General features: G+C 35.5%; 1 protein-coding gene across 1 annotated transcript in view; it reads right to left on the bottom strand.

Moving 5' to 3' along the window:
• DIAPH3 (diaphanous related formin 3) overlaps positions 1 to 12,395 on the bottom strand; it is a 238,607-nt gene that overhangs the window by 88,796 nt on the left and 137,416 nt on the right. The window contains exon 22 of the mRNA XM_075046101.1: positions 11,998 to 12,127. Within this exon, the coding sequence (XP_074902202.1) occupies positions 11,998 to 12,127 (130 nt within the window). The remainder of the gene's footprint in view (positions 1 to 11,997; positions 12,128 to 12,395) is intronic.

Here is a 12,395-nt window from a genome sequence, read left to right as displayed (position 1 = left end):
CTTGAGAGGGTACAGCAGAGCAAAACAGGGACTTAGGAAAAAGAAAAAAGTAGAGATGAAACATCAGGGATTTATAGAAGGATGTAGAAAAAGTGCAAATTTTCTTATCAGAAGATGAGAAATACAACTTTCATCCATTTGAAGCAATGCATGGAAGTTGAACACTTGATCTGTAAATAGTTGATTAAAATATCAACACCATAAGAGTAACCTGAGGATAACTCCTGTTAGCATGTATTCTATCTTGGATTTGTATTATTGCAATCAGTTAAAACTTATTTCCTGATTGTTTATGAAGTAAACTTAACATTTAAATACATTCCAGAGGAACAATATATATAGTTAAGAACATACTCTGAATATTAGTCTAATGACTTTATTTTTTTTTCATTATATATTTCATTCATAATATACTGCACCTATAAAGGTAAAGCTACCTTAAACTTCATCTAAAGCCCTGGAGAAAGTTTGTGGCCTTATGATGTTACTAGGATCTGTAGTGAATCCATGATTTTACCCACTGAGTAGAGTTATGTGATGGGAAATATAAGATACACATAAAGAACACATCTTTCTCTCATAAAAACCTGACAGAGTCCCCGAATTATTAGAGTAAAATGTTGCATAGCAACTACAATCCCATTCATAGCAGAATGGTTAACACAACTACAAAACGACCAATGGCAACCTGTTAAAATGCTAATGTAACCTAACAAAAAAAACCAACCCAACAAAACCAAACCAAACAACATAGACAACTTAGTTGTAGACAAACAACTTTTCTAAAAAGAATAAGGGAATATAAATATAACCTCATATTATAATTCATAATCACAATTTTTAAAAACCCTTGTTTATGCAAAAACACTGTTCTCCAATTATATGTTAGACTTGGCAGATTTTCTCTCAGCAATTGGTAAGCCCAAATCATCATCAGGTAGGTCAGTTGGCTTCAGTAGTTCAGAAACTGCCTTGTTTGGGAAGCAGAGCTAAAATTAGAAGCTGACAATGTTGACTACAGATGCGTTTCAGTCTTCGGAGGTTCCAGAAACAAACAGGATTTTGTTAGAAAGTCATACTTCTGTTGTCATAAGAAGCCTTTGAGGGTAGGCACACACAATTTTAAGACAGTGATTTCCTTAGAAAGCTGCTAAGAAACACAGAATATAATACCTTGTGCTTAATATAAGTATCGATGACTCTTCACAATACAGTCTGTCTTGCATAAAAATAGTTCACAGAATAATATTAAAGTCACTACTTACAAAATGTCAGAATTACGAGACTCAGCAAGTACACAGGTTTAAAAACAAAACAAAACAAAAAAACCCCAACTCACCAAAAAAATCTCTACATCAGTTGCAGGTAGCAGCTGAGTAACAGCTACATTCTTTTACCCAGATTAAAAAAAAACCCAAACCAACACATAACTCAGTGTCTAGAGCGGATTAACAGGTTGTGCACAAGAGATTTTCAATTTATTGCTTTCAGCAAAGCCAATTTTTTATTTATATTACTTCAGTTCCTTTGACATTGAACAGTTACATATTTGATCAAGAATCTTTACATCACTATCTTGTTCCGACTTTTTTTTTTTCCTCTGTCATGGTCTTAAGTTGTTCCTGAACATAAAAATTCAGCATTCCTTTGATTTCAGCAGTGTACAACTATTAGACATATTTTGCTTTAAGACTGTATTTCTGGTGACATCCTCAAGCAGAGGCTAGCTTGTAATATGCTGGTATTAGTTTGGTACTATTGTCTTTGCAACTTCCGATTTAGTGAAAACAGATGAAAAAAATCAAATCTGGAAATATAAGCAGCTCTTCAACAAAAATCTGACATGAAATACCTGCCAACCCTCCCTCGTGCCCCTCTGAAAGACATGGTATAAAATCCGAAGGGCCATAGAAGAATGGCAGAAGAGAAATAAAAAAACCAAACCCTAACTTTGACCCCTAATCCTGGGAGGATTCAGACATAAACCCAAGCCGAACTGAAGTAAACAATTCATTTGATAGTTTGGAAACAAAGTCAAAGACTGGGGTTTTGAATGTTAGTGAGCCCACAAAACCAGGCTGTTCGTTGCATGTATGCCTGAACACTCTCACGCCCTTTTCAAAAAGGCTCCTAATATTTTTATAGGCAATAATTAGATTTCCTCACCTTCTGCCTTTCATGGTTAAAACAACTCTGTTCTTAAAGTTTCCTCTCTTGACTCAGGTTTTCTAGTACCATGATTATTCCAGAAGCCTCTTCACCTGTATCTCTTTAAAACCTTTCTGCACAGTATTTCAGGTGATGACTCACCAGGCCTTTTAATGTTTGCCTTACTATTTCTACAGTTCTACTGGAAATACCTTATCCGATTATCTTATGATTAAATATCCTTTTTTCTTGACCAAAGCTCTTATTACTGTATCAAGATGCACTATCTTGTACTTCATACTATCGATTTTCATTTCTTTTACTCTGCTTCCTCAGGATCATTCAGTGATGACAACCCAATCTCTCTCTCCGTTGGCAAAACTGTCTAACCCTTTGTGAGTTATGCTCGTTGGTTCAATACCACAATTTTTTTTTTCCATATTCCTTTTAGACAGTACTTTTAGATAGTTTCTTCTGTTTTTCTAATGAATATTCTCCCATTTTACATAATGTCAAATGCTTTTCTGAATGTGACGGCCTGACAAATTATAGCCAATGTCTCAGACATTTGTTAAAGAACTTTGGTGGAGAAGATGGCCTCTGTAAAAGCGCTGGAATTGTGTGAACAGGACAATGTCGCCAGAGGAGAGAGCCCCACGGAGGGTGGGACCGTGCTTCTCCAAAGCTGCAATTCCTTATCTTAAGTGACCAGGAGAAGGAGCACAGCGTATGTGCCTGGAGGAGGAGGCCCCACAGGAAGATGAGACTGTGCTTCCATCTTAAGCGGTCATGCCAGCAGGGAAAGAGAGGCAACTCCCCAATGAAGCCCCCAAGCTCACCAACTGATTCCAGAGAACCCCAGGAATGTGAATTGTGCATGTTGAGACCACCGACTATAAAAGAAGGAAGAACAAGTTCCCAGTGCGTGCCCTGAGGAACTAGATCTCTAGGCTGGCTGGACCAAAGTTGGACCCAGGACTGGTGAAACCCTTTTCTTCTCTCTTTCTTTCTTTCTCTCTCTCTTTTCTTCTCTCTTTTTCACAGTCCCTACACCTCATCCTTTTAAACATAAACCATTGACCAAGTCTGGAACTAGAAGTGGATCCAGCCGCCCTGCGCTCCTCTTTGAGGAGGAGTCCAGAAAGCAAGAGGGTCTGCTCTGAACCTCGTGGCTCTACAGGAGGACTCTCCTTCTGATACAGTTTCATGTTCCTTTTTTCCGCTTCTTTTTTTACACCTCCCTTCTCTTTTCAAACAGCGGCTTACTGACATGATGCAAGGTTCATATTGATAAGTTCACTTGTAGTTGGGCAAGGTTAGCTAGGTTGAATAAATGTTGATTGTTGAACTCCTCTGGTGTCGTTTCACCTTAATTCTGACAAAGGACATACACGAGCCTCAGTCGCTCCAAGCTTGGGATGCGACACTGAAGTCAACATAGATTTCATGGGGGAGAGGGGGGTTGAAATTAATAGTCAAAGCTAGCATATTAGTCTACTACCAATAAATTAATCTTCATTTTATGCTACTCTCATTAACTTCCATGTTTGATTATTCTTTCCTCTATAAACTTTCATATCAGTAAGGTCAGATAGAGAGAGGTGTAATTGCCCAAATCATTCTTTTCTCCTCAGTGTCTTAAATATTCTGTAGTCACACAACATGACTATAGCCACAGCAAAACTTGGTAAAAAATGTACTTACTAAACTTTTAGTTCCATATCTCAGTTATCTCACAATGCAGAAATGGAAACTGGTATTTACAATATGAGAATACAGTACTCTGATTTTTTTTCTTTCAACAAATATCTATGGCAACATTTTGCTACCCTCTCCCCCATCCCCAGATCATTATTCTTGCTTAAAATTAAAGCAATATTTCATCTAGTTTTGAGACTATACCTGTTTTATCTCAAATCCTAGAAATAATTCTCCAAAGCAAAGCAATACTACTTGTGTGCTTTCTCATTTATATTGCTGTAAACCTTCTGCTACTTTTTGCAACAGGTATTTCAGCTGATATTTCAGAAATCTTACGTGCTGCCCACCCTGTATGACAATTTTCTTGGATGGATGCAATCTCCATATCAAGAGAATCTTCCTCTTGCCTACAGATATTTTGCTTCCCTTGTGTTATTCCAGCCCCTATATTCTGAGGGGAGAGAGTTACAGTGACAGGCTGATCTCTAGCCTGATGCAGAAAACTATACCATATTATTTAAAAAAAAAAATCTGAAAATATACTATTACTTTTGCCATTTGAACTTCGAACTGGACTGATGGACAGAGTTTACTGAATAATTCTGTAAAATTGCCAACGTATTATTGATGCAGCATTTAAAAGCAAAGTTAAATTACAAAAATTTCCCCGCCCTATTGTCAGATAGGTTTAGAGCACTAACAAAGAAATATTCCAGAGGCAATGTATTAGAAGGTTTCTGTAAACACCAGCAAAGACCTGAAATATCCATTAACAAGGGAATAAGAACTAGTTGGATATACTCACTCAGTGTCACAGACAACTGAAGAAACAATATTTATGCTTTACTTCTTCCAAGATGATGTTTCCTCTTGTCTCCTGCAGCCATTTTCTGGCTTTCTTGCCTTTCCCCCTCCCCCCCCCTTCTTTGTGTGTGTGTAACAGGCATATACAACACTTAAATACTCTTGAAATCCTTTTTTCCCCAAAGTTCTGACAATGCCGTTGCCTCTTGAGCCCTCAGACTTTCCCTTCTGTAGCCAAAGCAGACTCCAGTTGCACACATGAAAGATGCAGCTCTCTAAGCAGGATTTAATTTTCTCCTATTTTGAATTCAAACACAAGCACACTAATGTAGCATAATTGGTAAACAATACACAAGCATTATTGTACCCAGTTCCCTAGTAATAACAGTACCATCATCAGTAGGAATAGGCCTCAGACCTTATACTAAGTGTGCCCTATACTACCTACACAAGAGCCCTGGCCTGCTAGACTCATTATAAACTTCTTTTGAGAACCTCCTGGGCGAAATGCAGCCTGACACCACGTCTCTTTTTACAGTGTACAGGTTAAGCTCAGAACTTGAAAATATGGGCAAAAGCTGAAAACAGAAACCTCCAAATGACAAACAACTCACTGATGGTCAGTTATTCATCACTGGACTGCTATTGAAAGAAAGAAGCAGCTGCTAAGGCAAGGGCTAAAAATGGCCAAGCTACAGGATACGGCAGCTGCCCCAGCACGGAAAAGTAATATCCCTCGGTGTCGCACAGTACACAGTGATACGGTGCAGTGGTGGACTAAGAGCTCCCAAGAGACAGAATCGTCTTATAAAAGAAGAAATCAAATTTTCAGGAGGGAAGAGAAAGACAACCTTCACATCAGTTGCGGCTTCCCTCACCCTCAGCTCTTAAGCCTCATCACCTCGACCCTTGGGGACCCAGACCATGAAGTACTGTGCTGAGTGCAGTGTATTGTATATTCACAGCTAATTTAGGATAAGATTGTTAATAACTAGTGATTAATAATGATTAAGAATGAACCATTAGCATGAAATGTTAATGAACATCAGTCTAGTAAAGTTTAAAATAAAAGTTTAAAACCAGCCAGACTTATCAGTCTTCTAAACAATGCCATCACTGCAAACTCTGACTCCCTGAGACAGATATATAGGTAGCAAGATACACAAGCCTACACATACATATATATGCACTTGCAACACTTCCCTACTAATTAAAATTAAGCTCTCTCACCTTCAAGGGTCTCTACATCTGCACAATGTATTCAGCTTTTCTATTCCATTGCCCTTTCTGCCATTTTAAGGTTCTTCTTGCAACTGATTTCTACATAACCCACTTCATATTTTTTCTTTGTCTTTTAGCAGATATCTAGATTTTTCCCTTATAGAGTATCAATATTATTTTATTTGTCTTAATCTCACTATCACTTAAAATGCTATACAGAAGTGAAATCTCTCAGTAACATCCATATTTATACCCAGCTGAAAAAAAATTAAATTAAAAGTACTGAACAGCTTTATCTGAATGCTGGTCTGTCTACAGATCAAACTGTCTACATGTTTAAATAACTGGGGGCTCAAGGACTGCACCAGGGAATAGCCATGATACTTAACTGTTGGATCACTGTAAGATGATAGAGAGTGAGCTAAGTTCATGGACTACTGACATATTTCAATATCTTATTAGAAATTGAAGCACTGTTTTGGTATAAACGTGCAAATATTCTAACTCTTGCTTAATATTTGATTTGCTAATTCATACTTGTAAAAGATGCATATATTTCAATGCCCTAAAGAAACAGAATATTTCACTTACATTTACTAGTTCATTGCATAATTATATCTTAAATTTACTTGCCAGATAACAGTACTGTCCACAACTTAAAGCCACAAACATTAAAAGAAATGAGACTATTTGCAATAAATACGTAACAGTATTGCATATTCCATAATATTGCATGTTCCATCAGCTTTTAAAACCAAAATTTTTAGATTGTGAAATGCACTCACACACACACAAAAAAAAAAAAAAAAAAAAAAAAAAAAAAAAAAAAATCACAAGAAGGTGTAATTACTTATTTCCAGTAAGTTCAATTTATTTTAAAATGGCTCAGATGGGCATATGGCAAGTCTGTAGTATGCTGATGTAGGACTTGTGTCCCAATAGAGCAGGCATTGTTGATCCATTATGGGTATAAACAGGGGTGCAAAAAACATCAAAAAATACAAAATTGAAGAAATATTTAAAGGTGTACTTAAACCACAACACCATGAATTTCTCTTTGCAAATATTTAATGCCCCTGGTATGGTATCTTAAATGCTGGAGTAGCACATTTTTATGTCTTAAATTGTACATTTCTGGTAAATAGATAAATATCTTTAGCCTAAGATTTTAGAGATTAAAAAACAAGCTCTCTTCAAATTTTTTCAAAAAACAGTAGCCACAAAATAACATGCTTTTTCAGTCTTGTATAGGAATCTCTTTCACACAGTTTGGTACTGGTTGAGTATAATACATTTTGGAGTAACTCATGAAGTTTGTAATGTTTTCTGAAAGCACAAAAAAACCCCCACCCAAACAAACACAACAATCCTGACTACGTGAAAACACACACCGTGAATTTGCAACCTAAGACAAAATAGAAGCCCAAGCAATGCATAGCAGAAAGTATCTTATGTAATAGTACTGAGAAATTTGCCATAGAATCTTAAAAATTCTGTAATAGGAAAAAACCACCTTTCCTTATGACATTCTCCTGGTTTCAGCTGGGATAGAGTTAATTGTCTTTCTAGTAGCTGGTACAGTGCTATGTTTTGAGTTCAGTGTGAGAAGAATGTTGATAACACTGATGTTTTCAGTTGTTGCTAAGTAGTGTTTAGTCTAAAGTCAAGGATTTTTCAGCTTCTCATGCCCAGCCAGCAAGAAGGCTGGAGGGGCACAAGAAGTTGGCACAGGACACAGCCAGGGCAGCTGACCCAAACTGGCCAATGGGGTATTCCAGACCATGTGACGTCATGCCCAGTATATAAAGTGGGGGAAGTTGGCCTGGGGGGGAACGCTGCTCAGGAACTAAGCGGGCATCAGTTGGCAAGTGGCGAGCAATTGCATTGTACAACACTTGTTTTGTGTATTCCAATTCCTTTATTATTATTATTATTATTATTATTATTGCCATTTTATTATTGTTGTTATTATCATTATTAGTTTCTTCCTTTCTGTCCTATTAAACTGTTCTTATCTCAACCCACAAGTATTACCTCCCCCTCCCATTCTCTCCCCCATCCCACTGGGTGGCAGGAAGCGAGTGAGTGGCTGCGTGGTGCTTAGTTACCAGCTGGGGTTAAGCCATGACAGACATATAGATTGCTTATGACATATATTAATATTGTTCTCTCATGCTGTCCTAATATTTTTAAATGTTGTAGGTGGGGGTGTTCTGGTTTTTAATGAATATAGATTAAACTTCATATTTACAATTTCGTTCCTAGCTTTAAAAAAAAAAAAGTGAAATTAATTATCTATGAAAAAAACTGAATGAAGTTTCAAAAATGAGAAAATGGCTAAGTTACTTGCAAAGCAACAATGAGTTAATGACTTTTAGAGGAAGGAAAAGCTGCAGTTTTATATTGTTATTACAATATGAAAGGAAGACTCTATACACTGTTACCTGTAAGGTCTGTGTAAATTGGAGTCAATCAAATAAAACAGCAGCCTGGATAAATGCAATATAAATCTTTAGAATACCATAAAATAAGAAATTAGTAAAGTGTACTAAATTACCAAAATATTTCTTGTCTGGAATACTAATAGAAAAGCAGGAAAGTCATTATGTTTAAAAGAAGAGACAGCTTTAATTATATGAATCTTCAGGAACTGTCATATCAGTAAGCTCATTAGCGGCAATGAAAGTTCCTCCTGCTGATCTAAGAGTACTTAAAAAACAGGATTTGTTATACTTCAAAGCAAAAAGGTATCTTTAATTCATGTACTGTAACAGTGAATTAAGCCTAATTCTAGTATTACAAAAGTAAAAACTAAAACTTTAGCACATAATAGAAAAAAAACCATCACAAATTAAATACCCTGAAGTAAACTACAATTGCATAGGTCACATGTCCCTTGCTACTTGCCTGTCAAAGTTATATTTTAAAAAATTAAAATTTATTTTTTGTAATCCAATTCACATATTGTGAATGTTTTATCACTTATAAAATACATGTTAGCTTCACAACTAACAGACCTTGTCACTGCTCTTAAAGTCTTGCAAGCTATGTTAACAGCTTACTGTATGATAATTACTGGACAATATTAATTAAGTGAAAGGACCAAGAATGTCTCTTCTAAAAAGCATAAAAATAAAATGAGTTGCTAAACATTGTAATGTTCTAATGTTCACCATTTTGAATAAGAAATAACTTGAGAGAGAAGTTTTAAGAACGAGCAAGTTCAAAATAAAAAAAGATCCAACGTATGCTACAAATGGGCTGGCTGATACAAGAACAGTCATGTCAAGGAAGATTCTGTAAAAGCATCTTTTAAGTACCTTGTTTTAAGAAACCTGTAGAAGACTCAACCACCGCTTGGTAATCAAACCAAAACCAATAAATGCACAGTATAGTTCCATTTTTATACAGTGTGTTCAACTTAAAGTTTTCTGTTAATATTGTTCAAATGGCATTTATACATCTTTCTGCCACATTAATTTTGATTTATAATTTAAAGGACACTTGCAAATAATATCTTTATGCAACATATAAAATGGGAAATTATTGTATTTGAAGAAATGAATATGCAGACAGGAAATAAAAACAGCTCAATAAAATAACTTGCAACAAAGGTATGGGAGAAAAGAATATTCTTATCAAACTTCATTGATTTAGTCTTGGGAATTACTTTTAAAAATTACTTCAGAGCACAAAGGAATGGCATTCCACCACCTCTACAAGGCCCTAAGCTTTGCTAGGACAAAAGGTAGCGAGAAAAGGATTTAGAAAGAAATACTGGAAAAAAATACAAACTATATGGTACACAGAAAATTTGAACATTATATTAGTATGATACAAAACCAGAAAAGAATGATCTATCTCCTCACCCAACAACTTTGACCAACAAAGCAGCATATATATAAACAAAACCTTCCTATCAGATAACAGGAAAAACCCAGGCTGACTTCCTTCCTTTTGTACTATCAGCAGCCTGTAACCTTTATATGTAACCTTTGGATCCAGTGGTTTTCCAAATTTACTGGAAGTCTGAACTGCCTCCAATAAATACAACCCAGAACAGATTAAATGGAGGAGATGCTCTAAGCCCTCAATATCCAAATTCTGTTCTAACACAACTAGTATTTCTTCTGGAATAAGCATATTTGACTAGATGATCATCAAGAGAAAAGATTTTTGATGACTTCCCCCTCTGTCACTCACTCCCCTTAGCAGCCATAAAGATGCCTTGTAATATCTGCTGTGTTTTCCCAGCTCACTGTAGAAGCCTCAGTGCAAATCATTCTTGGTCAACTTAGTCTTCATCAGCATATCAGTAAGTTACATCAGACCAGGTGAGTCCATTATGTCAGATATGGCTGATCACAACCACAGATTCACAGATTTTTTTGAACTGACCTTTTGGTAAGCTCAAGCAAAAATCGCCACCTCATTAAAAATTTACTGTGCAAAAGTTTGTGCATATTAAATCAACTTTCTTCGTAAAAATATACTTCTGCAAAAGTACTAAAAACTTAAAAAAAAAAAATAAAAAATAATGAACTGCAGTCTTTGGGATCTAATGGATTTTCCAAAATTCCAGTGCAGGAGTCATCTTTCAAAACAAAATGAAATTTTGCAGGTAGGGAAACAAGTATAAACAAACACACTGATATGCTAATCTGTTAAAGACATCCTAAGCCTTTGTCTTTTTCATACAGGAAAACTGAAATGCAAAATACACCTCAGAATACACTGAAGCAAATTCAGTATATAAACTTGAAAATATGTTAATTGATTTCCATCCTACGTCATACTGAGTGAGATCAAAGATTCATCTAGTCAATAGCAGACACATAAAAAAGAACAGAAAGCCTGGACTAACTGATACTTTTACTGGCTACTCTTTCAATGGTCAGTGTTTTATATCTTAGAAGCTTTCCAGAAGACAATCAGCAACTTCATATAAGATGACTGTCTACACTGGAAATAATGGCTTCTAATAAGTAACATTTTTCTGTCTGATACACGAAATTCAACCACAATACAGCCAATAAGATACTAGTAATCAAAAATCAGTGGCCAGTTAACACTGAAGGTAATGCATAAAATACTAAATTTATATACATCAGAAACTCTTTCTATTACCAGTACAAAGAGTTAGATGAAGGGCTTGAAGCATTTGACAGCTATTTAAAAATACTTGAACTTCTAAGTGGTTATAATGCACTAACTAAAATTGGAAACTTCAAGAACCACGACAACAGAAAGCGAATTCTATGGGAGTGACCACTATCTCAAGTTCTCTATCAGGAGCAGGTTTTGCAAAGCTGTAGTTTGTGGCAGGGAGAATGACTGAGGCGTAAGAGTGACACTGTACAAAGCCATACATATAAACAGTGATATTCTCCAAACTGACATAAACTAAAAAATTTTTAACTGAGACAGCCCACCCAATCTTCTTTTCCTGCAAGAGTAGGACAGTGCTGAGGTGGCATCAATTTCTAACTTCATGCTTACTCAGTTTAAATTACTTAAGCTGTGATAAAATATGAAGAAGGTACTCTTAATTAAGAAATTAACTGCAAAAAACCCACTGCTGCTTATAATGAGATTTACCATATTCTATACTGCATGATGAAGCAGTAAAAAGAGGATTTTATTCTTCCACACTTCCAATGCTACTGTTTCATGAAAAACATACACACAAGGAAAAAAAACCCCTGTTCTGATTCATGTTTAGAAAAAAAAACCAACATAAAATTAAGTGATGGTATGACAGCCTTTCTGCATTTCTGAATTAAAAGACACTCAGTGATTGTACTACACTTACCATATAAAAGATTGAGAGTTGGACATAGTTTAAGATCTGTTAATAGAAAAGAACTTTTAAAAGAAATCTATTTTGTACAATGATTCTAGAAGACATGTTAGAAGAAATGTAAAGGGAAATCCTGTAGTAAATATTAGGGGACTGAACAATAAATATCTTCAAGACCACTCACAGCAGCTCAAATTACCAATTTATGATATAGACCACTAATGTCTATTTTTAAAATAATGTTAGTAAAAAAATAAGCATCATCTCACATAAAAGACACTGCAATACACTCAGAATCAAAACTTTTAGTTAGTTATACAAACCTTTGCTAGCTTTATCTAAATGCTGAAAATCCTCAACAAAATTCAGGACATCCTGATAGCTTTCCTCACACACTTCTACAAGAAAATGGAGCAAAGTTGTTTTCTGATCTGCTGACTTCGTGTCCTTCAGCTAGAGAGAAAAAAATAAATGTTAAAACACTGAGAATGATTACTTATGACTATTTTGATAATTCATATTTATTACTAATTGTGAAACCAAGAAAGGTAAGAACAAACTGTTGAACTGGTAGAGCTCTTTTAAAGAAAACCCTAAGTAACAGGCTGTTTCATTTTCCCCTTGGCTAAAAATCACTAGAAAGATCACATTAAATATTTCTTAATTCTACGTAATATTTGAGTTCTGTACTCAAAACCAGTGCACATTTCTCTTGTTAAAT

This window comes from Buteo buteo, chromosome 14, assembly GCF_964188355.1.
Source record: "Buteo buteo chromosome 14, bButBut1.hap1.1, whole genome shotgun sequence".
Lineage (NCBI taxonomy): Eukaryota > Metazoa > Chordata > Aves > Accipitriformes > Accipitridae > Buteo > Buteo buteo.
The sequence above is the reverse complement of the archived record's forward strand: the minus strand, read 5'-3'. Positions and strand labels throughout refer to the sequence as shown.